A 26,759-nucleotide genomic window follows, 5' to 3' on the forward strand; every position below is an offset into this window, starting at 1 on the left:
GTGTTATCAATCTAAAGTTCTCTTTAATCATTCTTTTGACATAGAAAAATAAATTCTTATTTCATAATCAAATTGATAACTCACCTAATAACAGAATGATAATCCATATATGAATTCAAATCTTTAAAACATTAATGTGGTATTGATTTTTTCCTCAAGTTCTAACTTTAATATAATCAACCATTTAATGTTAAAGATGATCATATGTATTCATTATAACTTTATGGTTGAGATAAAAGAGAAAAAAACAAATTCCAATACTATAATTTGTAGGTGAAGATTAGTATATACTATAAACTAAAATGTATATTAGGTATAATACATGTGTCTTGTGTGGTTCAATAACCATTTATTTATCTAAAGTTGACTTGATATAAACAAATAACAAATTCCAAGGCTCTGTTTGGTGAAGATTAGTATATTAAATCTCAAATGTATATTAGGGGGTAAACTACATGTGTAAGTGGTTCAGTAACCATTTATCTAAGTTAACACTTGATATTAACAAATAACAAATTAGTCATGAGCTGCACAACTATGTTTCTTCTGTAATAGTATGTGAATGTGATTTACTGAAGCTCAAACTCCACAACTAAAGATTTCAATATAAAAACTGGAATATTGGGGTTCAAAAGTTTTCATCATTTAGAATTCAAGCTGAGCAGGAGCAGCAATCGATCACCAAAGACAAAATACAGGTTTTCACAATCTGTCTTTCATTACACAGTGTTTTTTGATACACATTAAAGCTCATAAGGTACATATTTCAACTATTTTTACATTCAATTATTTGAAAGGGATGACAATATCGCCAATGTTGTTGTGCCATGGATCCGCCAAGTGAGTTGCCAGGTTCTCCAATGGTCCTGTCCCCGGGTAAGCCGATTGTTGCACACAGAATCCCACAAACGCCAACAACGCTAGACGTCCTGTCATACCCAACCAAGAAAACAACACAACATTAGATATACATTTATTTCTTCTACATAAGTTGATTCAGAAAGGTTGTGTGCTTACCGTTCTTGATCTCTTTGACCTTCAATTCCTCCAACTTCTTGGGGTCTTTAGAGTATCCAAGAGGATCAAATGCGCCTCCCGGGTACTTCTTCTTCTCAGGGTCTTTCTCCATACTTCTCTGGTGCTCGACAAATGCAATAGCTAAGAACTCAATGGCCAAGATTGTGGGCAAAGTACCCCACGGGACCGGGTTTCCCAAGTAAGTGGCTTGACCCCCTGGTAGTGCTGCCCATTCCTGAGCCTTAACCCAGTTTCCATAGCCCAATGCTTCTGGTACCAAAATCCCAGGCTACAACAACATCATCACACACCAAATTCATCAGCTAAACTCAACATGACTAAACCCTTATGATAAGAACAAAGATTAGAGACTGAAACTTACAACAGCGAGCATAGCCCATCTACAGTGGATGAGCTCTGATTCTTTGTATCTCTCAAGGTTCTCTGGAACCTCTCCTAGTCCAAGTGGGTCAAACCCAAAGTCACTGCACAATTTTGTACCCAATCAATAACTTAGAAATATTGAAGATTTTGATGATTTCAATGATTTCTCTCTATAGCTACACATCTAATACAGTGGGCAACAGAGGCAGCTATTGCAACAAAACATGGTTCCAAGTTCTGCAATAAACAGAGTAAAAGGAGACAGAATCTATGAGATGTAATGTGTACCCAATAACCTAAAGATTAAAGCTTTAAACAGCCTCCAACGTTGCATCAAAGAGATTCCAAAATTTTCTTTACACACATATTGAGTAACAGAGACAAAGCCAGATTACAAAACAGAGTGAGAAACAGAGTAAAAAGGATTCGAATTTATTGTAATCGCGTACCCAGGAGCAGAACCGTCAAGGTAAGCTGGTCTTGGCTCGCCGGGCATCCAGTGAGCAGCCATTCTGATACGGCCAACGTTCCCGGCGTTTGGGAGCGGGACTCCGGCGGAGACGAATTTAGACTTGGAAGAAGAGAGAAGCGAAGGGTAGACGGCGGCGATGCCGCAGCTCATTAACGAGTTGGACGCCATCGTTTCTCACTCACAGCCGTTTGTGTGTTGTTTTGCCACCAAAAGGGGAGAGGAAGATGTGGACGAGAAGAGGTGTTTGGTGGAACTGTGAATGTGAGAGAGTGATCGTATAAGTAAGGTTTTGTATGATGCGAATCTAAAATCAGATTACAATTGGCTAGACAGAGCTTGCGTGGCTTTCTCATTGGGCCACGTGTATTCTCTATATCATGTTCTTCTCTTTGATTATCCCAATCTGCACTCTGTGGTTTAGATTAAAGCCCGATCGAGAGAATCTACGTCTATTACAATTTTGCCCATTTATCCTTTCAAACCAAAGTGAGATATTCAGATATCAGTCAATCTGTGACCGGTTAGTAATCCGAACCAGTAAAAACTTGTAAGACCTGTTCTAAGACCTCACCCCCCGACCGGTCAACCTGTGACCGGTTAGTAATCCGAACCAGCAAAACTTGGAGAAACATTGGCTTCATGCAAGACTATAGATGATGAGGAAATATATGATATTGACATAGCAACTAGCAAGTATGGTCCTGAAGACTTTTGGGCTTCCAAAGACAATGTGGATCTTAGAAGACTCTTGACGAGTGATGGACTGCAGTAAGTTTTCCCGTTTGTCCTTTCTTGTACTATATATATATATAAGTAGGAGATTTCCAAAAACCATGGAACCAAAATTTTGCTTTTCTTGGTGAAGTACCACTTTCTCTAGCACGTGATCATGATTCACTTCCCTAATCTCTGCAATCTGTACTGAAGTGGAGTGAATACGAAGATCTCATCCAGACCAATCTTCAAGGATGAACACAACAATCTCCTCAAGACTTTAGACAATTCTTTGTCAGAGACAAACAAACACCTAAGAGCAATACTCAGAAAGGTATCTATATATTTGGAATCTTCAGATTGATATCTCGGTATCAGAAGGTTGCATCAACTACCTATGTGGCTATGTCTCTCTCTCTCTGCCAAGCATGGAGCATGTAGTAACTTCACACATGCAAATTTCAAGAAACAACACAACATTGCAAGCCAAACACATAACAAAAGGATCAATCAAATCCATAAGGAGACTCAGAATTCACAGACATTGTACTGTTCTATACCTAAAAAAGCCGATCATACAATATGTGTCTTTAATGTTACAGCAATAAACTTCAGAGAGACAACAAAAAGACACATATCAAGTACAGAAACCAAATCCAGGTATGGAAACAAGATTAAATCAAGAGCACATAGCTCTCTCAACAGCTTCCTGCAACTCCCCACTCTTAAACGCCTCAATAGTAATATCACAACCACCGAAAAACTCACCGCCGATGTAAAGCTGAGGAAACGTAGGCCAATTCGAATACTCTTTAAGCCCTTGCCTCAGCAACTCATTCTCTAAAATGTTCACATCTTCAAAAGGAACGTTCAGATTCTTCAAGATCTGAACCACCGTGTTCGAGAACCCGCACATCGGGAAATCTTTGTTTCCTTTCATGAACAGTACCACTTTCTCCGAACTCACCAGTTTCTCCAGCGTATCTTTGAGCTGCGGCGAAAGCGCCGACGCCGAGCATTGGAATTTCGTCGGTTTGAGCTTGAGATTCGAACCGATGCCGTAGAACGATGGACCGCGGTTGTGGACGGCGAGTGTTGACGCCGCCGTCGGTTTAAGAGAGAATCGGATGGATTGAGGCTTGTTGATAACGGAGGAGGAGACGACTGCGGTGGGAGTTATCAACGTCGGCGATTTGATAGATCGGAGAGCCATTTTTTTGTTTGGGAGATTTGGAATTTGAGTAAGTGAAAAGGGTAATGATGAGTTTGTGAGCCACAAAAACAGTTAGTGCGAGGGAGAATGGAATAAAATAAACCCTGTTGCCAAACACCTCCGCTAAGCAAGTCGGCTTTAAAATTTAAGACAACTTAATAATAAGAGGACAAAGTTTTAAATGAAAACAGGGGGAAAGAAACTATTTCCCCCAAGAACTATCATATCTTGCTGGATAGAGCCTGAATTTGAGCCACAATCTATATAGCTATGTAAACTATGACCAATCTTTATGTCCCCCAAATTAAAAGTTCTACACCTATATCCCCATGAAAAAAAAAGTTATATATCTATTTACACCTAGACCTGGTTATGTGCCGGTTTACTATTTGCTTAACCGTCTAACGAATAGTCTAAACCAAAATTGACCAGATTAAACCTGATTTTACCCGAATTTGTCGATTTAACCAGATATATCATCCTCTCAATCTCGAGAAAACCCTAAATCGAAAAATCCCCAAATTTCTCCCAACAAAACCCTAAATCGAAAAAATCCCCAAAACTTGAAGAACCCTAAAAACTGCGATTTCGAGTTCTTTCGAGTTGAGAGACGATGTCGTTAGTTGAGAGAGATCCCGGCGGTGATTACGACGAAGAAGGTGAAGATCGAGACGAATTTCACATCGAACAGCTAGTTGAGGATTTTAGCGACGAACCTCCAATCTGCCACGATGTGTACCCAGAGAGTGAAGACGATGATGAAGATGGACCAGCAAGAGCTCGTACGAATATGAGGCGTGGGAATGGGGAGTTGTTCTATAAGCAGGCGTTTTTCAATGGAGTTGCATTTAAGGAGGCAGTTCTCGATTATGTTCTCAAAACCGGGAGAAATCTGAAGCAGTACAGGTATGATAAAGCGAAAATAGGGTATCAATGCGTTGGTGTTAATGATGAGGATGGATCTAAATGTGAGTGGAAGGTTTATGCGTCGATTCTGTCAAATGATAGGGTATGGAAGATCAATAAATTTGTTGATAAGGATAGTTGTATCCCAAATGGAGAGTGTGAGATGTTAACAGTGCCTCATATAGCTAGGTTGTTTGTTGATAAGAATAGAGATGATCCCGAGTACTTCATGCCTAGGAAGATTGAGGAAATCGTAATGAGAGATTGGAAGATTAGTATCACTAGGCCTCAGTGTCAAGCTGCTAGGAAGACTGCTAGAAAGTGGATTGAGAGGGAGTATGATGAGCAGTTCCATAGATTAAGAGATTATGCAGCTGAGATTATGGCATCAAACCCGAATTCACATGTAGAGGTCGAGTGTATTACGGACGATGAAGGGAAGGACATGTTCAACAGGTTCTATGTTTGTTTTGACAACATTAGAAGAACATGGATGGCGACTTGTAGGCCGATCATAGGAATTGATGGTTGCTTTTTGAAGAATAAGATTAAGGGTCAGCTATTGGTAGCTTTAGGCAGGGATGCAAACAATGGTATATATCCAATAGCATGGGGAGTTGTCAAGGTTGAGAACTATGACAATTGGCTATGGTTTGCTAAGTTGATGAAAGAAGACTTTGGGTTAAACGATGGTGATGGATTCATCCTTATGTCCGATAGGCAAAAGGCAAATTAACTTGACTTATGCTTTTTTATTTTGGCTTCTCTTATTTAACTTGACTTATGCTTTTATTTTGGCTTCTCTTATTTAACTTGACTTATGCTTTTATCACAGGGATTGATCAAGGCTGTTTCTGAGGAGTTACCAAAGATAGAGCATCGGATGTGTGTTCAACACATCTACGGTAACTTGAAAAAGGTTCATGGAAATAAGACTCGATTGAAGCCACTACTATGGGATTTGGCATGGTCTTACAATGAGACAGAGTATTTGCGGCATTTGGAGAGGATATTTGCTTATGATTCTCGCGTTTACAGTGATGTAATGAGGACAAATCCAAAGAGTTGGTGTAGGGCATTCCACAAGGTTGGTAATTACTGCATAGATGTCGACAATAACCCGACTGAGTCATTTAACAGCTCCATCAACAAGGCAAGAGAGAAGCCTTTTGTTGCCATGTTAGAGGCAATAAGACGACTGGCCATGGTGCGAATTGCAAAGAGGTCTGCCTTATCTCATTCTCACACAGGTAAAACATATATTCTCCTACTTATGTAATTTTTTTTTTGTTTATACTACTCATGTTTTTCACAAATGTTTGCAAGGATCTGTACTCCATATGTTGTTATGTTTCTTGCGGATGAGCACAAACTAGCATCTACGGCTAAGGTATCAACAAGCACAAATGGCACATTTGAAGTCAAAGTCAGTGGAGACTCTCACCGTGTCTGTCTAAAGAAGATGACTTGTACGTGTCAGAAGTGGCAAATTTGTGGCATCCCATGTGAGCATGCATATGGTCTCATCATTCATAAGACGCTAAAGGCTGAAGACTACGTCTGCCAGTGGTTCCGAACAGCTATATGGAGGAGAAATTATGAAGAAGGCCTAATTCCACAAAGGAGTGCAAAGTTTTGGCCTCACACAAATGAGAATAAAGTGTTTGCAGAACCACCTAAAGAAAACCAGACCAAGGCTGACAAGAAAAGGAAGAAGGGTGTGAATGAGTCACCTACTAAGAAGCAACCAAAACAGAAGAAAAGAATAATGCATTGTGGCATTTGTGGGGAAGCTAACCATAACTCTAGGTTCCATAAGGCTGAATTTGCCAAGGTATGATGCATTATTGCTTTGATGGTTTAAATTTCTAACTTTGATGGTTTTACTAAATTTCTATTTTTTTTTTCAGCCTTCTCGACAGCCTTCTCAAGTTGAACCAAGTCAAGGTTCACTAACTCAAGAATGATCAAGTAGCTACTTCTAACTAGGGTGCTAATTTTGTGGTTGCCTATAATGTATTTTTCGACCACATAAACTCTTGTCTTCCCCTAGGTCGCTTAGTTTCTTTTGTCTCAAATGGTGAAATTTGTGGTTGCCTATAATGTATTTTTGACCACAACAACTCTTGCCTTTATTATCTCTTTTGTATGATCTATTTTAACGTTTATGACATTGAATTTAATCTCTTTGCTCCCTATCTCTTTTGTATTATTTTGTATGAAAGCATAGCTTCATGTTTAACTTCATGTTTGAAACAAATGGAGCTTCATGTTTACCACAAAAGGTTTGTAATACAAATGTCTTAACACAAAAGGTTACAACCATGACCATACACCATCTTCAACCAACTACTTTGCTTAGTCCAATCATGACCATACAGACTAACAATATAACACTCATCATCTTTTTATTCCATGATTTGGCTTCACCTAAACCATCTTCAACCTTCTCCAAGACCTCTTTCTCCATCTTCTCATAAACCATAGTATCAAACTCCAACCTCTCTGTCCTTAGCTCTTTCAGCTGTTGCTCAAGTCCAGCATTCCTCGAGATCAATGCATCTACCTCATTCAGCAAAGCTTCATCGACCCACTTGAATGTGTGTTCATCGTTCCGAAGCTACCAATTTCCCATTAATTAGAACCAACCAAAATCATGAAACAAGAAGAAAAAAACAAAACTTTTACCTTATTTGTTGCAGCAAAACTACAACGGTAGTATCTCCGGTAAGGATTCGGATCAGATTTCGAGATCAATGCCACAACAGCTTCCCCGCACCAACATCTCTTTGGCACACCGAAAACTCTTCCTCTCGCACGAGAACTGGAAGTTCCAGTCGACTTTGTTGATAAATTGCTCATTCTGGAGCTCGAATTCGATAATGGGAACCCAGAAAATAAGACAGAAGAAGAACAATGTCAAGTTGATTGTAGGGTTCGTGATATTTGAAAATTGGGAATTTGTGGGTAAGGAATCGGGTCGTGACTATGTATGGATCGGGTCATAATTGGTTTAATTTTGAGTTTATATTGTTTGGTCTGCGGTTCACCGGATAAACCGAAGCAATTCATTTCTAGGGGGATATAGGTGTAGAACTTTTAATTTGGGGGGACATAGAGATTGGTCATAATTTACATAGCTATATAGATTGTGGCTCAAGTTCGGGCTCCATCCAGCGAGATATGATAGTTCTTGGGGATAGCTCGTTTCTCCATCAAAACACATGAAGAAAAAAGTTTTCTGAGAGTTAGACGACAAAACCATAGGAGTCCATGGATCATCGACAATTAAACACGAGTTGGCATGCTGTTGAAGCTCTAGAAGAAAGTGCCAACTCCTTGATCATCTCAAATTTTGGAACGTCTACTTCAAATGATGTGACTGTCATAGTCTTTAAGTGAACGACATTTTTCAAGATATAAACTGCCACATCTCTCTCTCCTGGTGTTCCTATGTATCCCCACCATTTGAGAGTTTGTAGACTCAACAACATACATTCAGGGACAGTACTTGGTTGAATCCAGTTAACCATCATATCTTCATGACAGTGATCCTGCGATCGAACAGATGAATTAGACTTTTACCGTGTTTTCTTTTTGATAAAAGACTTTTACCATGATGTTGTGCATCAGGACAAGAAAGAAAGAGTCAAACGAACAAACTTACATCCATTTCAAAAAGGTCTAGTACTTGTAAGTTAGAAGAATCTTTGAGCAGTCGGACAAGCAGATTCGAAGAAAACTCCCCAAAACATATCTTTAGATGTTCAAGCTGGTTGAAGACAAAACCTTCATCATACATAGCCTGCCCATAAATATTGAAATTATTAACAGATGATTATACTAGATGAGTTGGTAAATGGAAAATCATTACCTTTGAAGATATACATATTGAAAGACGCTTGACAGATGTGATTGATCCAATAAGACTCTTGATGTTATCCAAACCAACCTCTACATATGCCTCCATCAAGTTAGGCATATTCTCAACCAAACAATAGTGACTCTTATCATTACAATCTTCAAGTTTAAAATACTTTAAAAAAGGAGTTCTTATCTCAATTTCATCTATATCAAAATTATAAGGTATATAGAGCGATAAACTCTGCAAAGATGGGACAACAACAGTTAACTTTCCCATGCTGTCATCCTCACGTAAATCCACCAATAGATCTTCAAGAACAGGGCAATTAGATAGAAGCCGTTGAAGAGATTCTTCATTGAAGTATATTACTCTTTTAAGTTGCAAAGTTTTCAGAGAGGGAAGAACACCCATTCGAGGAACATCCAAGAGAATATTGCCTTCGAGTTTCAAGATCACGAGCGATTTGCATGTATACAAGTTACTAGGCAATATGTTTGGCTTCATCGGATATGAAGAATAATAGACCTTCAGCTTACGTAAGCAGCGAGAAACTGCTATAACAACCCAAAGCTTGATATTCTCAGCTTTAAACTCTGAACTACAAACAAGACGAAAGCTTTCTATAACCGGAGCTCTATGCAACGGCAGATTTTTTTCAAGAAAACACTGTAACATTTCGCAATCAGAAGGTGAATAATGTCTACCACCGTAATCAAGTTTAGGCAACCACATCCAAAGATACTCCCATCGTTTCGACAAAATGCTAGTAGACACAGCAACTTTAGTCGGAACAAACAATAATATCTTGATAAGAAACTCATCAGATAACTCACTGATTCAGTCCATCGCTTTACAAACCCCCCCCAAGTTACTAAGTTACTGTTCACAGAAGTTCCGACCTTGATAAGAACAAATAAAACACAAGAAAACATCTTTTAAGGCTCAAGAATCTAGCAGAACGAATTAGTAACAAGTGAAAAAAAAACTCAGACACAAGAAGGAACGAGACAAAACCTTAGAGAAAGTGTCCTAAGAACTGTATACCCTTTTCAGTTCTGAGTAGACATGGATGTCTGAACTAGGTAAGAATCGAGGAAGGGTAAATGTAAAAAGAAGCTTCAATCGAAAAGCATGGATTATTAGAAGATACCTGAATCGCTGAGCATCGGGAACGGCCAAAGCTTCGTCCTCGCCGTTGCTACTCTCACCACTCATCAAACCTTTTCGGCTTCCATTTTAATTTGGGGGTTACTGATGGGCATCTTACTGGGCCTGATAATTAAAGGCCGAGCTTTCATTGTTAAAACTCTATTTCTCGTATTGTGGGAAAGTAAAAATAAAAATTGGTTGAACAAGCAGATCCGACGAATGCTCTCTGCATCTACATACTGTGCCGGCCCAACAGAGGGTCCTATGCACAAATTTAAAAATGTGTCTTTTTCACCTATGACAAAAGTTATATGTTTTATGTGATTTTCAACTTCAGCTTTATATTGCATAAACATTTCACATGCCACAACTTGATATTTTAAAGCTTTTGTCAATATTTATGACAGTGGGATATAGGTGTATTTTAAAGCTTTTTTGTATGATATGTCAAAAAAGCTTTAAAATATCAAGTTGTGGCCTTCAGCTTTATATGTGATTTTCAACTTCAGCTTTATATTGCATAAACATTTCACATGCCTCATCCTTTGATCTTAATAAATAAACTCTTGTATATCTAGAAAAATCATCCACAAATGTAATGTAATAATGCTTGCCACCTCTACTAGTGGTGCTTTTAAAATCAGCCAAATCAGAATGAATAAGTTCAAGCAATTCAGATTTTCGATTAACAGGATATGAAAAAGGCTTTCTAGCATGCTTTGCTTCCACACAAATTTCACATTTTGAGATATCCTTTTCTAAGTTATCAGGAATCAAATTAGCATGCTTTAAACGTTTGATTGAGTTCACATTTAAGTGACCTAATCTACCATGCCAAGTATCCAAAGCACTCACAAAGTAAGCAGAAGCACTAGCACTTTCATTCATTATTTCAAGTACAAAGAGATTTCCCTTACAAAAGGCTTTTCCCACATACCCCCCATTCTTAGTTATCACTAATTTTCCAGCCTCATAAGTTTGCTTAAACCCAACATTCATCATCAAAGCACCAGAAATTAAATTCCTACGCATGTTTGGGACAAACAAGACCTTAGTCAAAGTTAAAATTCTTCCAGAGGATAATTTCAAAGAAACTTCACCAACTCCAGCAACTTGCAAAGCACTAGCATCACCTAAGTACACACTATCACCATCAGATTCATCAAGAGTTTTAAAGAGAGTCTTTTGGCTGCAGATGTGACGTGTGGAACCTGAATCAATGATCCATTCCACCACATCAATCGCAGCATTTACCTCAGTGGTGACAGCAATTAGTTCTTCTGTGAGGTGAGCTTTGTTTGGTTCATTTGGCTGAGGTGGTAGACGGCAGTCCTGCTTTTTGTGTCCTGCCTTATTGCAATTCCAGCATTTGAGTTTCTTCTTGAATTCAACAGATGGTTTAAAGGCAACACCATTGTTCTTCCCTTGGTTTTTGTTAAATTTGAACCTGCCCTTTGCACCACCAGAAGTTTCCACCACATTAGCATTATCAGGAATAGTACGAGAGACGGTGTTGTTACCCAAGTAGTTTCTGTTGGCATCCTCAATCATTATGTCAGGAATCAATTCATCAAGCGACATCTTCTTTTTCTCATGCTTCAGCTTGGATCGATAGCCATTCCATGATGGAGACAATTTGTCAATGAGCACTAAAGCAGCCAGTTGCTCATCGATTGGTATGCCTTCAGCCTGAATCTTGGATACAATGGCTTCATACTCGTGGAGTTGATCGAGAACAGGGAGATCATCCTTCATCTGAAAGGAGGTCCATTTTGAAGTCACGTATTGTTTCTTGCCTTCATCTTCAGCCCCGTATCTTTTCTTCAAGTTGTTCCAAATCTCCTTTGCCGAGTCATAGTTGACATATATATCAAACAACTTCTCCGAAAGGTGTCTGATGATGTGGCCACGGCAAGAGCGATTGTGATCTTCCAAGGAGCCTTCAGGTTTTGGCTTACTTGATTGGGTCAAGTCTGCTTGAGAAGAAGACTCGGACGTGTCTTCAACGAGAACGTAGTCTAAGCAAAACCTCTTGAAAAAAGAACATGAGTTCCTCTGACCATCGACGGTAATTGGAACCAACCAAAGGTTGAAGCTTTGACAGATCTGGCACTGCAGAGTTCTTTGGCATTCTGAATCGTGATATAACCAACAAAGGTATTTTTTCGCTCAAGATTGTTGGAAACAGAACCAGACTCAGAACAAATGAGAAAGAACAGAGAAGCTTAAGTTGCAGAGCTGTAGAAAATCTACTGCACTTGAGCGAAAAACCGCCTAATCCCGGTGCAAGATAACCAAGACGGCTCACTCCAGGGTTTACTCTGCTCTCAATTGAACTGTGCACTCAATTCAATTGAGATGAAACTCTCAAACTCAAAATCAGAAATTAGAAGAAGAAGAAGAAGACGAAGAAGTAGAAAAGAGAAGAAGTTCTTTTTTTCATCTCAAAATAGAAGGCTGGGCTCATGTCTTTATACCACAAAATCAAACTTCCCCTCCGAAATTTCAGTCATCTCTCTGCCAGTTACAACCGACCTCAAGCAAAACTGTCGATCTCAACTTTTTCTTTAAGGAAGAAAGACTTTGTCAAAACACAATACACGACAACACCAAAGTTGGGTAATTAAAGCCCAATTGAATAAAAGCCCATTTGAGAAACATATCCAACAGCTTTTTGGGGGTGAATCATACTTACTACCGTAATCAAATTTAGGCAACCACATCCAAAGATACTCCCATCGTTTAGACAAAATGCTAGTGGATACAACAACTTTAGTCGGAACATACAATAATATCTTAATAAGCAGCTCATCACATAACCCGCTGATTCTGTCCATATCTTTCTAAACCACCAAATTAGTCTTGTTACGGTTTCCAACAAGTTCCAACCTAGATAAGGAAAAAAAAAACACACACACACAAATAAAAACATCTTCAAGACTAAAGAAGCTAAAGAAGTAGTAAAAAGTGAAAAACTCAGACACAAAGAGGACGGGACAAAATCTTAGAGAAAGCTGAAGGCCCCGGTGAACCCGTATCAGAAGATAGACGGAAAGTACCCGAAGAACTGTATACTAGACTTGATTTTCTGTACTAGGAATCCAGGAAGGTTACATGTAAAATTGGTGTAGACTAGCTACGCGATCTTGTTTAGTCTGTGAATCCCGTCTTCTTATTGCGTTGAGAACACGCTTGGTCTGGCTGTGATAGGATTAAGAGAAGAAAAATTCTTCAAATAAAAGTTATGTCTTACGATCAACGAATCGAAAACCAACAACTATGAATTGTTAAGTTTCTATTATATCTAGAAGGCTAGAACCTAAATAAAAGGAAAACAGAGACACCGACTAAGCATAAAAAAAAAAATAAAGCTTAAATCAAAAAGCATCGAAATCGCTAAGCTTAAGGAACGGCGGCAAAACCTTTCTGTTTATATGGTCATGTTCCTGGGCCTGATTATGGGCCGAACTTTTCTGTTAAACTCCTTTTTCTTATTTGGAGTCCTAATAAACACACTTATATTAATTTTCAAAGATCATACAAACGTTTCATATGACGCTGTTACTTGTTAGTTAATATTGTCCATTACAGAAAGTCCCTAGATAATATGAAGATATGAGACATGTGGAGAGGTCGGAGACTCTCTAAAGTCTAAACCGACATTAGTTAAAGGGCAATTGTCATAAATAACACTAAAATAGGTTTTTATTCCAAAAATATCACACTTTAGTTTTTTTTCTCAAAAATACCACATAATTGAACTAAATTTCTAATACTAAAAACTAATTTCTAAATTCTAAATATTAAACACTACCCCTAAAAACTATACCCTAAAACTAAATGTGTTAATCTAAACCTAAAAAATAAATTTTATATCCTTAGAAATCAATTTTTTGTGTTTATGGTAATTTTAGAAAAAAAAAAATTTATGGTATTTTTGGAAAAAAAAAATTTTAGTGGTATTTAAAAGAATTTCGGTTAGTTAAACTAACGGAGACCAACTTTGCTAGCTACGACGACTTTTAGGAGACATGGAGATGTATATTTGTTTGTTCAATGAAGATATATGAACTGAAACCTCTTGGCTCAATATTAATATGGGCTTTCTTTTGCAAGCGAGAGGCCCAAATTCTAACCAATCTCCACCAACGCAAGTGGACACAAATCTCCAAGAGAAACAGAGTCAAAATCTCAAGAAAACCTATTAGCCTTGTTTCCAGCAAGAAGGCAGAGAAGCAGAGAGAGAGAGAGAGAAAGCAGCAGCAGCTTCTTCTTCCTCCTCCTCTACTGCAAAGCTTTCTCTCATGTGGACTTCAAATCCTTCCCTGCTTCTCTCTCTCCACATTTCTAAACCAACATTCTTCTTCTTCTTCTGACACTTTACTAGACCCAACCCAACCAACATTCACCGCCAAAAATTCAAGCAAGCACCAACCAAACCAAGTCACAATCCGCCGTTAAAGATGCTTCTCCCAAACTTCACAAACACCATTTTCATTCTCTGCCTCTTCTTCTTCACACTCCTCGCCGCTACTAAACCTCTAAATCTCACTCTCCCTCACCAACATCCTTCCCCTGACTCCGTCGCTCTCCATGTCATCAGGTAATCAAAAAGTTCCTATCTTTCTCTCTCTCTCCTTTCACATTTTCCCAATAAAAACTAAATCTTTCTTCTTCTTCCTCCTCCTCCAAAATTCACAGGAGTGTCAATGCATCTATGGCAAGAAGACAACTAGGCTCCTCATCATCCTCATCGTCCTCATCCTCTTCTTGCCGTACCGGAAACCCAATCGACGATTGCTGGAAGTGCAGCGACTCAGACTGGTCATCAAACCGTCAAAGACTCGCCGACTGTTCAATCGGCTTCGGACACGGCACACTCGGAGGCAAAAACGGCAAGATCTACGTCGTCACCGACTCCTCCGACAACAACCCAACAAACCCAACTCCAGGAACACTCCGTTACGGCGTTATCCAAGAAGAGCCGCTCTGGATCGTCTTCTCTTCAAACATGCTCATCAGATTGAAACAAGAACTCATCATCAGCAGCTACAAGACCTTAGACGGCCGTGGGTCAGCAGTACACATCACAGGGAACGGCTGCTTAACTCTACAATACGTTCAACACATCATCATCCACAATCTCCACATCTACGACTGTAAACCTTCAGCTGGATTCGAGAAACGAGGTAGATCCGACGGAGACGGGATCTCGATCTTCGGATCTCAGAAGATCTGGGTTGACCATTGCTCCATGAGCCATTGCACCGACGGGCTTATAGATGCGGTGATGGGTTCAACAGCTATAACGATATCTAACAACTACTTCACGCACCACGACGAGGTGATGTTGTTGGGTCATGACGATAACTACGGGCCTGATACGGGGATGCAGGTGACGATAGCGTTTAATCATTTCGGACAAGGGCTTGTTCAGAGGATGCCTAGATGTCGGAGAGGTTATATTCATGTTGTGAATAATGATTTCACTGAGTGGAAGATGTATGCTATTGGTGGTAGTGGTAACCCAACCATTAACAGCCAAGGTAATCGTTACGCTGCTCCTTCTGATCCTAGCGCTAAAGAGGTAACTTTAATCTTACTACAAAGTTTACATTTTTTTTTTTTGAATTACCCATATCTAAATATCTTTCCTTTTTTTTTATATGTTCTTGTTGTTATAATGATGTGGGAACAACACTTCTTTATCTTTAAGAACTTTTTAGGGTTTAGTATGTTTTTGTGGATAGATTTAAAAACCATAGAGAACTTTTCTTTAGACAAATGTGTAGTTTTCATTCCTATGAGTCCAGTTCATATTTCACATGGACAGTTGTTGTGTTGGTCTTTAGCTACTAGGAGGAAAAAAAATATCTTCAAATATCCGGTTATAAGTTTTTATGTAAATGGGAAAAAAAATGACATAAAGAAAGAAGAATCTTATTTTTTTATGAGAATTGGGTCTACGAGGAGTGAGAGAGATAGCGATGGTATGTGTATAGTATAAGTGCATGACAGCCATGTGGGCTGCTTCTTCTTCTTCTTCTTCTCTGTCCTCCTCCACACACTTTTTTTTTTTTGTTGTTTAAGTATTCACCACGCGCTAAGACGGGGCGTGGAACAGAGATTGTTTTTGCTGATTTGGTGTAAACAAAAAAAAAGCAGGTGACGAAGAGAGTGGACTCGAAAGACGATGGAGAATGGGCGAATTGGAATTGGAGAACGGAAGGAGATCTGATGGAGAATGGAGCTTTCTTTGTGGCATCTGGTGAAGGCATGAGCTCAATGTACTCTAAAGCTTCTAGTGTGGACCCTAAAGCTGCTTCTCTCGTCGACCAGCTCACTCGGAACGCTGGCGTTTTTGGCGGTCCCAGGTACTACTTTTTTTTTACCCTTCTTTTAATGAAAACATCTTATTAAAAAAAAAAAATGAAGCATGATCTTATACTACTACTAATTAAAATTAGCTGTGAAAGCGCGTGCTTAGATAGAGGAGGGAGCGTATGATTTGCTATTGCCGTTAAGTCCAAGCCTCTGATAACAACCCTAATTATTTTACTATTTTGGTTTGTGTTTTTTAGTCTTTCTATTTTATAGTCTTGTTTATGTCACTACGTATAATGGGTTTTGAAAGTTGACTAGTATAGAATAAACTGGTCCTTACTTTTTCTTTTGAGGTTCTAAGTTATATTCAAAATTATTCCTAAATGAAGATATGTAACTAGAGTATTATTAGTTGGAAATTTGGTAAATCATTACTAATTTGAATAAAGAATAGCTCTTTGAGAGAATGTGAGACAATAGGATTTTGGCAGTATTCCAAAATTCCAAGTAGAGAGAGTTGCACGTGATCGTCTGCTTGGGGAACCGACCAACTTGACTAATGTCTCTACCCACTTGCCTATTTTTCATATTTTACTACTTTATTCTTTTTCGAGTTTCCATCATTTTTTTTGTCCATTTGGGATAATTGGGGGCGGTCTAAATGTCTGTCATATTGTGTTAATTAAGATCTTGATGCAGCTACATTTTGATACATCAAATCTAATTTATTTGTCATTCTATGATACAAAAGCCAATTAGTTTTTTTGGGAGTAATGATGTCATTATGAGTTAGAGGGGACCCTTACGTAGAAAGATGATTCCTTTTTCTATGGATCCATAAAGTCCTTTTAAATCGCATTAGTTAATGTATCCTTTTTTTGACTTTTTTTTTTATTTTAAGCTAACGTATGATCAAATCTTCATACTGTATAACTTTCTAATGAGATGATTTTTTGGTGAGTACAGGGATGATCAAGGTCAGAGTGGCAATTCTTATTCACCGTATGGAGGTGAAGGCAGCGGTAGTGGCGGTGGAGGGATTGGCGATATGAGTGGTATGGGCGGTACAACAAGAGGAAGTAGTAGCAGCAGTAACGGCGACGACAGCAATTTCTTCGGGATGATATTTGGAAGCCCTGCACCGCCGCCGCAGACGCGTTTAACGTTATTGTTTTCTTTGTTAATGATTTCGGTTTTGTCATTGTCATCAACTCTATTATTGTTGTAAAACGGATGGATAACAAATAGGATATGGACCGTTCAAATTGATTGGTTTTTGGTGTAAAGTGGCAAAGTGGCTCTCTCTCTCCATTATTTTCTTACTTTTCTTTTTATGTTAACAATACAAACCTGAAATGGGACTGTGAAGGCAACGTCAAAGACGAACTTTGTCTCATCCAATCAAATGCATTGGCTCATCAGGAGGATGTAACATTTTCATCTTTCTATTAGTCAGCTCTTTGTTTCCATGTCCATTGTCCATTACCTTTTTATATCTTCTTGACGAAAACTACGTTACAAAAGAGTGTGTTGAAAAATTAGAAGAAATTAACCAATGAACTACAAGTCCAAGTCAAAATCAGTGTCTTCATTAAAAAAGTATGAGTCGGGAGTAGTTAAGAAACATATCGTCTATGCTGGTAAAACACTTGTAGTTCCTACCAAGTTTTGCAGAAGCAGCAATGAACAGCACTAAATTTTATCTTCTATGACATGATCTCGTCGGCGACATGTGGATTAATATTCCCGGTCGCCATTTACAAGAGACCCAAAAAATGAGAAAGAACAAACAAATAAACCAATTATTAGAGTGTTTCTAAAAAAACATTACTTTGATAAGAAAAAGAAAAAAAAAGATAGCTAAAGAAGTCATCAATTAGGGCTTTTAGTTAAGCAGCTAGAGAAGCAGCTTCTTCAAGTCTCCTCCATGTCAATTCTCTTTGTTCCAACATTACGCATGCCTTAGCTTCGTTCTCGGCGTGTTGTTTCTCGCACTCCTCAAAGAGATCAGTGTCCATCTCAAGAAACATTCTTCTAACGTTCTCAGATAGACCATGCACCGCTTGGTTCCAATGTCCTTTCATGTTCCTCTCCAATGCTTCAAAGATTATAGGGAAGATCACGTCTTTGTTCTGAGCAATCAAGCCTACGATATGTTCATTGTTCCACAAGAAAAGAGCTCTCTCTGCCACCTGCACTCCTCACATCTCTTATCAACAACCACACTCTATATCTCAAAATGTATTTGACTTGTTGTATCTATGACTAGCTTTTTCTAAGTACAAAACTCAAAAAGAAACGAACCTGGAAGTGTGCGCTATTAAGACATTTCCCAATCTGAGTAAAGAGAGGAACAACACATTGCTGAAACTCAGAGGGCTCTGTAGCATCCAAGACTTCTTCCAACTCTCCCAAGAACAGAACCTCCTTTTGACAATTCGTAAGCGGCCAAAACTTCAACAAGCCTCGGATCACGGAATCAGCCAACTTGTAATCTTTCTCCACAAACTGTGTCACGCAATACGACAACTGCTGGTGGTAGATGGAGATACTCTTAGACTTATGTAGTGGCAAAATAGCTTTCACAAGATACAACCTATGCTCCTCTCTCATAGGTACTGTAAAGCCATTGATCACGCTTCCAAGGATCTCCAACAACTCACCAACACCAATGCACCTCTCAGTCTCATACAAGAACTTGTAGAAAACGTTATAAATCGAACACCTGATAAAAGGGCGGTGAAATATGAACTTTCCATAGATCCTATGAAGAACAGTTTTCAAATACTCCCTCTCCCTAGGATCCTCAGAGTCAAACAAATCAAGTAACCTCGACACAAAGGTGTGATTGATGAACTTTTTCGCAGTCTTAGGCTCGATTTCGGAAGACACAACGTACCGCAAAAGAAGCTCGTAAACGAGCTGCAAATGAGGCCACCATGGCTCAAGATAAGGCTCTTCTTCTTCAGGATCATTCCCTTCAGGAGGAGCTCCAGTGTTCTCATGATGCGCAGGTGGGAGACACCGGAAAATGTTAGCTGAAACCATACGTATGAGCTCACTCTGCATCGTCTCATTGACTTTACCAGAGGAAGAGTGAAGGAAATCAACCAATTCAAGAAGCGTCTGCCTTTTGATCGCTTTCTCACGTGGCATTATCAGAGTATCAGAGAAATCACAATGGCAAGAACACATGTGAGCCTTCTTCATGAAGAGGAGAGGCCGATCTGAGGAAGACACGTCTTTTAACAGAGGAAGCACTTCGAGGGTCGGCGTTGTTGTGAACATTGGGTGGTTTGGTGTCTGCGAAGGAGAAGAAGCCGTCGTTTGAGACTCGCCATTCGAAACAGAGGATGCGGTGGTGGGTGCGGTGCGGCTGCTGCGGACGACGTTGTTGGTGGAGGGGTTGTTGTTATCTTGGTGGTGTTGATCTGATTTGTTGAATTTCTTCTGACCCAGTTTAATGATTTTGTTGAACATCTTCGATTTTTTTTTTTTGTTTGGTTCAATAAAAACGTAACCTTTTTTGGATTAATTGATTCAGAACCCTGTAAAAAGAATAAAGAAACCAAAAAGATTCGTCGTTGATTGAAACGAATGATGGAGGAAGAAAGATTATATATATATATATATTTACCTCTGAAACGTTGAATGGATCGGAGAATCTGAGAAAGAAGAAGCATTTAGGCCGAAACCAGAAACACCGTGAGAAAGAAGTTTTGATGTAAGAACGAAGGAGGAGGAGGAGGATCAAGTTTAGGGACATGTATTTTTAACCATGTATTGAAGCTTTGCATAAAAGTTATAAATATTAAGATGCAATTTCATAAACCAAATATTATTATGATTGGTTAGAGAAATTTTAAATAGGAAGACAAGTACATGTAGAATCTAATTTTTTAAAGATTCTTCTTTTCAAATCTATAAATTTACATAGTAAACTTTATTTTGTTTTTAAACGGCTGACGATGAAATAAATTACAGTATCTGACTATCTGTTGTGATATATGGGCCGAAGCCTAATATAATCAACCAGTGGCTTTCTAGCTGTAGGATCAATTTGGCATCACCAATTTGTAACTCTCTGACCTCTCACCATATAATATCTGTCTAGACTGTAGCGTACCAATTACCAAAGAAAACAGTGTGCTACTGTCCGATGGTAAAACCTAACGTATAAACTTAATTTGATTTATCACTAAAAGAAACCAACTTGACCAGACTACGTTTATATATATATATATATATATATATATTCTTCTAGACTCAAAAACTAAAACATCTGATTTATTACTTCTGGATGACATAAACACGTGTCACGCAGCTTCATTGTGTAACACTAGGTTACTACATGCAGACATCCCACGTGTCTCTACTCTGCATGTATCTCTCCAACACTTTCGTTACCTTAAACTTATGTGTAAATCAATCATCCCACTCTTTATATACACACAAAGCCATTGAGATCTCTGGGGACTAACTAAGGCCACCTCAAAACAAGACCCATCCATAACAGCGATCGATCATGGTGGCTAAAGCCTTAGCACAGCTAATAACATGCGCAATCTTCTTCTGCCACGTCGTAGCTTCCGTAGATGACATGATCACCATACGCCAAGTCACGGACGGTGGTCGTCGAGTACGCCCGAATCTGAATCTACTCGGAACCCACACGGAGAGCAAGTTCTGGGTTTTTATGTCCGACTACGGCAAGAGCTACTCCACTAGGGAGGAGTACGTCCACCGCCTCGGGATATTCGCCAAAAACGTCCTCAAGGCGGCTGAGCACCAGATGATGGATCCCACCGCCGTCCATGGAGTCACGCAGTTCTCTGACCTCACGGAAGATGAGTTCAAGCGGATGTACACTGGAGTAGCTGATGTTGACCGCGGTAGTGGCGTTACGGTTGGAGCGGAGGCACCCATGGTTGGTGTTGAGGGATTGCCTGATGATTTTGACTGGAGGGAGAAAGGTGGAGTTACTGAGGTCAAGAATCAAGTATGTTTTTATTCTATCTACGGGTGTTACATAGTTACATATTGTATATATAAATTGTCTAAAGGCTTGGATTACATATTTGATTGCAACGTAAAAAGAATATATATAGAATATGACCTGTTTCTTTTATTTTGTAATTAGGCATTTAATTTACTAGTTAGATTTAGAGTACTCTCAAATTAATGTTGCTAATTGTGACTTGGTATAGTAATTAATTGATATGTAGTTTCATAGAGAATTGTCTCGAACTCTATATATGATTTAAATTTGTTTGCGCTTAATTTGATTGAGAATATTGTGTCAATGGGTTTCTAACTACATGGTCATGGTGTGTGTGGATGTGAAGGGTGCATGTGGATCGTGCTGGGCATTTAGCACAACAGGAGCAGCTGAAGGAGCCCATTTTGTCTCCACCGGGAAGCTCCTCAGTCTTAGCGAACAACAACTTGTCGATTGTGATAAAGCGGTCAGTTTTTAAATCCATTAAATTTTCAATCTGACTTGGTCCTCCTTTTTTTATTTTAATTTGAAAATTTATTTTGTAATATACGAGTATAGTGCGATCCAATGGACAAAAAAGCATGCGACAATGGATGTGGTGGTGGACTCATGACAAATGCCTACGAGTATTTGATGGAAGCAGGAGGCTTAGAAGAGGAAAAATCCTATCCTTACACCGGTAAAAAAGGCCAGTGCAAGTTCGATCCTGCGAAGGTTGCGGTAAAAGTAGCGAACTTCACCACTATACCACTGGATGAGAATCAAATCGCAGCAAATTTAGTTCGACATGGTCCCTTAGCAGGTGATATTAATATGACTAAAATCAGCAATTTGTGTGTTCGAAGTCCAAATATCTAACGCTTAATTTGTTGTTGTGTTTTGTGTTTGATTGCACAGTGGGATTAAACGCGGTGTTCATGCAGACGTATATAGGAGGAGTGTCGTGTCCGCTTATATGCAGCAAGAGAAGGATTAACCACGGGGTACTACTTGTTGGGTACGGATCAAAAGGGTTTTCGATCTTGCGGCTTAGTAATAAACCCTATTGGGTTATCAAGAACTCATGGGGGAAGAAGTGGGGAGAGAATGGGTACTACAAGTTGTGTCGTGGCCACGATATATGTGGGATTAACTCAATGGTCTCTGCGGTAGCCACCCAAGTCTCGTCCTAGATGGGTCTCGTCTTCCCTTTGCACTCTCTTGGTTTATGTTTTAGGGTTTGATCATGTTTTAGGAGTGGAGTTAGGGGGTTTGGTCATTCCGCGACCGTTTGTCTTGACTGTCTTTGTAGTAACAATTGGTGATATATCTTCCCTTTATACATTTCTTCTTGAGAATGTTCCTTATTTAGTCGCACGTAATTAATCGTAGCTTGGTGAAATAGAAATAAAATTTGGTATGAGAAGAAAATAACTGTGGATTAGCAATCAGCGAAATTATAGCTAAAAATGAGATCTTTGAGATCGCAAACGATTATGAAATCACTGAACTAGTATTTCTTTGACCAAAATCTGTCGCTAAACAACTACAAAACAGATAAGAGTTGGTGACAGGTCGTTGCTATCACCGTAAAGAAGCACAGCCTAATCGTTTTCACGTACCCATCTTTCGTTTTGCACGGTCTTTTTCGTATCGGAACACTTTATTTGGTTTTGGATTTTTGACATCATATACTTGATACTTCGTTGTGGTTTTTACCTTTTAGTAGGATTTCGTTGAAAATTTAGCTTAATGTGTGTTTTTGATATATACTCATAAATTTATGTTTACTCTCTTTTAAATTGTATCAGCATATTATCATATACATATAGTAGAACAGAAGGGGCAATAAACATTTTTGTAAAGGAAAAAAAATCAATTGAAGGCTCGAGGGCTTCTCATCTTGAGCTTTGAGTGAGGCCGTTATTTTTTGGAATAGGTGGGCTACGTACTAGTATATGACTTCTGGATATATCTTCTATCGGTATTAACAAATTATGGAACCGACACAACACAACTATCGTTTTCCCAATCATATATACGAATACGATCAGCTATAACTGTATAGCACTTCTCCATTTCTTGAATGCCTCGAGGCACAAATGAGATCATTGAGATGGAATTGTAGATTTTGTAGGGATAATAAACTTTGAAAATAAATTTCTATGTTCTTTCATTAAAGATACAAAACATCAAATTATATGATTTTTTTTTTTTTTTTTTAAAAACATCATATGAAAATAAGAAGAGAAACTCACATAATTCATATTTTGACATAAGGAAAATAATTCATATTTTTAAAAAAATATTAAAATACCCTAATAACTCAATAATTCATATTCAAAATAACTCACATAATTCATATTCTCTAGGTTGTCTGCCTCAATCTTATGACTAATGAAAATAATAAATAAAAAAAATGAAAGGGTCTCAATAAAAACTTCGTATACGAGCCCCCATACGAGTTCTATCCAAACTGTGGATGAGACCTATATCGTATGACCGGAAAGAATCTCCGGCGTGTATTGGTGGATCGTCTTTTAACCGCTGCAACCTCTGGCAGATTTGTCAAAGAAGGGTCAAAACCCTAATTGAGATGGGCCAAAATTTTGGTTATGGCCTTCAAAAGGTTTTTGTTAAGGGGCCTAGTGAGTCCAAAAAAACTAGTAATGGAAATGGTGTCACCTGTTAATTCGTGGTTGTTAGACCAGTTTATTTTCCAAGATTTTGGGCCCAATAAAAACTTCAATGGAGTTAGGCCAGTTTCTAGGTTTCTTGTGTGTGTACCAGTGTGTATTTTTCTTGGTATTAAGAAAGATCTTAGGAAAATCCTCATTTTTTTGCTTTGTTCTAGCTACGAACAAAACAATGTATGTGCAACGTGTAAAAAGTTATAGACGCAAGTTAAATGTGTTACCTATAGACCATAAGGGTCTTGTAGTCTCAACTTCCTCCATCAAGGAGAGTGATATCTTCTTATTTTCTTCCTGCTGGGAGAGATCACTTTCTTAAAAGAGGTTAAGTCCAAAGCAGAATTTCAAGCGAAAAGAGCGGTCCCCAAATCTATTGGTTTTGTTTACTAGTAGTTTTTGTGAATTTTTGGACCCTGGAATGTCTGCTTCGGTGATAGTTTTTTCACTTTCCTCCTCTCTCACAGAGAGATTTCCCTTTAAGGCTGATCCATTTCTAGCATGGGTGCTTTTGCGAAAGGTGGTATATGCTCGTCTTATCATCCGATACATAGTATATTGTCGGAAGTGTCTTCTTCTTCCTAGTGGTGTCTTTTGGAGTGCATGGTTAGCTTTCTCTATTTTTCTGTCGAGGCGCTCGTGTTTTTTTCCTTGTCACCAATCCCTTGTCTTCACAGTCGCTTTGTGCTCTCTACTCTTGGGTAACCACTTGGTTTAGATATTTCAACGTGGTGTGGCAAGGTGGCTTTATCTTGGATCCTTTCTCCGGTACTTTACTCTTGGGAACTTGTTCCCAACCTACATGCTGCCTCCTTTTTCAGGGAGCTGAAGATTCATCATCTTTTCTGCGAGTTAGGTTTTTAAAAACCCGTCGGAATCTTTGTATTCCAGTGTGGCAAATTGTCGATTTGTGACCAGTGATTCGGTCTTCGTCAGCCTCCCTTCACTTCATGTGATTGATCTCCTTGGTGGATCACACTATATCTATGGCTTTTATGCCCCCTTATCTTTGCACTAGCTTATTTAGTTGCACTTGTTATTTTTATCCTTCTTGTTATCTTGGGATGTTGTGGTTTGTTAGGAATCCTTCAATCTTTGTATTGTTTTTTCCCATGTAAGTTTTTTGACCGCTGAAAGACTCTTTTTAGAAGAGAGTTTAAGGGGCTGTTATTGGAGAGGTGATTTCTAAATCCAAATAGAATTGTAAATTCTAGATATCAAAATACATGGATTTTGAAATTAACATGTTTTATCCTTGGATTTGAACGGACCAAAAAAGATTGATTGTTGTCCCGTTGACAGGAAGATAACTCTTCTATTTTACACTTTCAAATCCATTTAAAATATATTGTGGATTTTGACATCCAAAAACAAATCATTAAATGAATAACATGGGATTTTAACAAGTATTTGTAAATTATAGAACAAATAACACCTAATTTTGATAAGTATTTTAAAATTAATGATTGAATAACACTTGATTTTTGTTTGGATTTCCAAATCCATTAAAATCATAGAACCAATAATCTCCTCGAACTTAATAGAACCGATGATTTATATCACCAACTTAATAAAATGGGGTTTGTTCGACAAAAAAAAAAATGAAAGGAATGTGCTCTTTTTTTTTTTTCTCCAATACATATAGATATATGTGTCAATTGACTATTGATTAAACAATAGTTAGATAACTGAAAAAAAAGAGAATTTACAAATATGGTTAAGAAATTGACCAAGTCAGATTACCATATTTTGTTGATGTTGTTGCTGTCGTATACGTGAGAGTAGGCCCCGTGATGCTTACCCGGTGCTAGGCAAGAGTATTCCACTAAAAGATTTTCTTCTATTACTAACCTCTCTTTCTTTAACTTCTTTTCTTTTTTCCTTTTTTTTCCTTTTCCTTAGTGAAATCTCAGATTTTCAACCTCTCTCAAAAGACAGCAAAAGTGTATTGAACAAGAACACACAGTGCGAACTCGAAGCCCACTTTTGTTAAAAAGTTTCACTTTCGGCGTTCTTTTTGATGCGATTAGAAGTAGACAAAAAAGCTAACCATTTTATAAAAGTAGTGTCTCAATTTTGTTTTAATGCTTAATTGTTTTTTAACAAACTGGATGGAAACATATCTTCTTGTAGTTGTGCTATAAGTAACCTGAACTATTTTCGCATTCTTTATTCGGTTAATATATTCGGTTTGAAAGCGATTTGTTAACATGGTCAAATTTGAATCCCGATACAGAATATGATTTTAAAAAAGTAAAACGTTGTTTAACTTAAATATCGACATCAAAATATGTACACTTAAAATTTTTGTAACCTTCGAAGATTAACAAAGAAACAAAACCATTTCATCTTATCTACCTGTGTGTCGGTAGTTCAACTAGGTCAGGTGTAATGGTTGTCCACCCAAAAAAAAAAAATGATTTAAAAAAAAAATTACGAATCTGAGTATTTGGCGATAAGGATAAAGACTAATATTGTTCTCCTCTCCAATGCAATAGTTTATGGACTTGAGTGTCATTTGACCTAAACATGCATCAAACTAAGCTTAAACAATCTAATCAAAACAAACCCTTGGTTGACCAAACCAAACCAACCATATAATATTTTCGAAGGTTCGTAAGCTTTCAAAATTTTATATGAAAGTAAAGAATTAACGACAAACTATAACAATCCAAACATCAGATATACACTATCGCATATGATGATCATGACTATAATCAAACTAAACAAAATTAAAAGCCGCATTTCATACACTAAAATCAAAATAATTTTGGTTTGACTTTGATACGTTTCTTTCAAACCAAAGTAACCCGAACTCGAACCCAATCTTTGTTTTAAACTGAAACTATAGTTGAGCTAACCATCGAAATATTGTCCATATGAAAATCGACGTCACATAAAAGAATGAAGCAACCAAACTAAAGATGAAATTTGCTACTAGGCATATTTGGACCGACGCATAATTGATAGGAATGAAAAAGATCTCAAATTCTAATAATAAAACATGTACTGTATATATAGTTTTGTAATGAAAATGTTGTTTCTGA

The 26,759-nt window shown here is 38.2% G+C and overlaps 8 protein-coding genes across 11 annotated transcripts; 3 read left to right on the forward strand and 5 right to left on the reverse strand.

Annotated features, from left to right (window-relative positions):
* Nucleotides 1–621: 621 nt before the first annotated feature.
* Nucleotides 622–2,914, reverse strand: LOC104791766 (chlorophyll a-b binding protein 6, chloroplastic). Of its 2 annotated transcripts, none has more exons than XM_010517731.2 (4): nt 1,851–2,914; nt 1,400–1,502; nt 1,018–1,306; nt 622–929 (listed from the first exon to the last, which is right to left on the reverse strand). In XM_010517731.2, the coding sequence occupies exons 1-4, from the start codon at nt 2,039–2,041 to the stop codon at nt 787–789; spliced, it is 726 nt and encodes a 241-aa protein (XP_010516033.1). In that variant the 5' UTR covers nt 2,042–2,914; the 3' UTR covers nt 622–786. The 2 variants fall into 2 exon arrangements, with proteins under 2 accessions (XP_010516033.1, XP_010516034.1); XM_010517732.3 differs by lacking the exon at nt 622–929 and having other exon boundaries at nt 1,031–1,092; nt 1,160–1,306; nt 1,851–2,147.
* Nucleotides 2,915–3,046: 132 nt separating this feature from the next.
* Nucleotides 3,047–4,111, reverse strand: LOC104791768 (monothiol glutaredoxin-S14, chloroplastic). The gene has a single exon (XM_010517734.3). The coding sequence runs from the start codon at nt 3,798–3,800 to the stop codon at nt 3,267–3,269; it is 534 nt and encodes a 177-aa protein (XP_010516036.1). The 5' UTR covers nt 3,801–4,111; the 3' UTR covers nt 3,047–3,266.
* A 213-nt stretch (nt 4,112–4,324) lies between these two features.
* Nucleotides 4,325–6,788, forward strand: LOC104699133 (uncharacterized). The gene is made up of 4 exons (XM_087453417.1): nt 4,325–5,433; nt 5,542–5,981; nt 6,033–6,540; nt 6,617–6,788. The coding sequence occupies exons 1-4, from the start codon at nt 4,414–4,416 to the stop codon at nt 6,671–6,673; spliced, it is 2,025 nt and encodes a 674-aa protein (XP_087309543.1). The 5' UTR covers nt 4,325–4,413; the 3' UTR covers nt 6,674–6,788.
* Nucleotides 6,789–7,047: 259 nt separating this feature from the next.
* LOC104699134 (uncharacterized protein At4g04775-like) lies at nt 7,048–7,623 on the reverse strand. The gene is made up of 2 exons (XM_010414476.2): nt 7,395–7,623; nt 7,048–7,326 (listed from the first exon to the last, which is right to left on the reverse strand). Exons 1-2 carry the CDS (start codon nt 7,566–7,568, stop codon nt 7,048–7,050), a joined length of 453 nt encoding a protein of 150 aa, XP_010412778.2. The 5' UTR covers nt 7,569–7,623.
* A 290-nt stretch (nt 7,624–7,913) lies between these two features.
* On the reverse strand, nt 7,914–9,470 carry LOC104699135 (FBD-associated F-box protein At4g10400-like). 2 transcript variants are annotated; one of them, XM_010414477.3, is made up of 3 exons: nt 8,581–9,470; nt 8,374–8,511; nt 7,914–8,260 (listed from the first exon to the last, which is right to left on the reverse strand). In XM_010414477.3, exons 1-3 carry the CDS (start codon nt 9,301–9,303, stop codon nt 7,985–7,987), a joined length of 1,137 nt encoding a protein of 378 aa, XP_010412779.2. In that variant the 5' UTR covers nt 9,304–9,470; the 3' UTR covers nt 7,914–7,984. The 2 variants fall into 2 exon arrangements, with proteins under 2 accessions (XP_010412779.2, XP_087309544.1); XM_087453418.1 differs by lacking the exon at nt 7,914–8,260 and having other exon boundaries at nt 8,356–8,511; nt 8,581–9,411.
* Nucleotides 9,471–13,793: 4,323 nt separating this feature from the next.
* On the forward strand, nt 13,794–17,330 carry LOC104791770 (putative pectate lyase 13). 2 transcript variants are annotated; one of them, XR_015559289.1, is made up of 4 exons: nt 13,794–14,323; nt 14,422–15,266; nt 15,886–16,094; nt 17,011–17,330. XR_015559289.1 is itself a non-coding variant. In XM_010517735.3 (4 exons), exons 1-4 carry the CDS (start codon nt 14,184–14,186, stop codon nt 17,270–17,272), a joined length of 1,497 nt encoding a protein of 498 aa, XP_010516037.3. In that variant the 5' UTR covers nt 13,794–14,183; the 3' UTR covers nt 17,273–17,330. The 2 variants fall into 2 exon arrangements, 1 of the variants encoding a protein (XP_010516037.3); XM_010517735.3 differs by having other exon boundaries at nt 14,422–15,307.
* A 380-nt stretch (nt 17,331–17,710) lies between these two features.
* On the reverse strand, nt 17,711–20,259 carry LOC104791771 (serine/threonine protein phosphatase 2A 57 kDa regulatory subunit B' epsilon isoform-like). Its single transcript, XM_010517736.3, has 3 exons — nt 19,682–20,259; nt 18,349–19,592; nt 17,711–18,236 (listed from the first exon to the last, which is right to left on the reverse strand). Exons 2-3 carry the CDS (start codon nt 19,522–19,524, stop codon nt 17,934–17,936), a joined length of 1,479 nt encoding a protein of 492 aa, XP_010516038.1. The 5' UTR covers nt 19,525–19,592; nt 19,682–20,259; the 3' UTR covers nt 17,711–17,933.
* A 190-nt stretch (nt 20,260–20,449) lies between these two features.
* On the forward strand, nt 20,450–22,380 carry LOC104791772 (putative cysteine protease RD19D). The gene is made up of 4 exons (XM_019246817.2): nt 20,450–21,043; nt 21,390–21,509; nt 21,602–21,845; nt 21,941–22,380. The coding sequence occupies exons 1-4, from the start codon at nt 20,570–20,572 to the stop codon at nt 22,213–22,215; spliced, it is 1,113 nt and encodes a 370-aa protein (XP_019102362.2). The 5' UTR covers nt 20,450–20,569; the 3' UTR covers nt 22,216–22,380.
* Nucleotides 22,381–26,759: the final 4,379 nt, after the last annotated feature.

The sequence above is a fragment of the Camelina sativa genome, chromosome 6 (genome assembly GCF_030686135.1).
Source record: "Camelina sativa cultivar CO46 ecotype springtype chromosome 6, ASM3068613v1".
In the NCBI taxonomy this organism is placed as follows: Eukaryota; Viridiplantae; Streptophyta; class Magnoliopsida; order Brassicales; family Brassicaceae; genus Camelina; species Camelina sativa.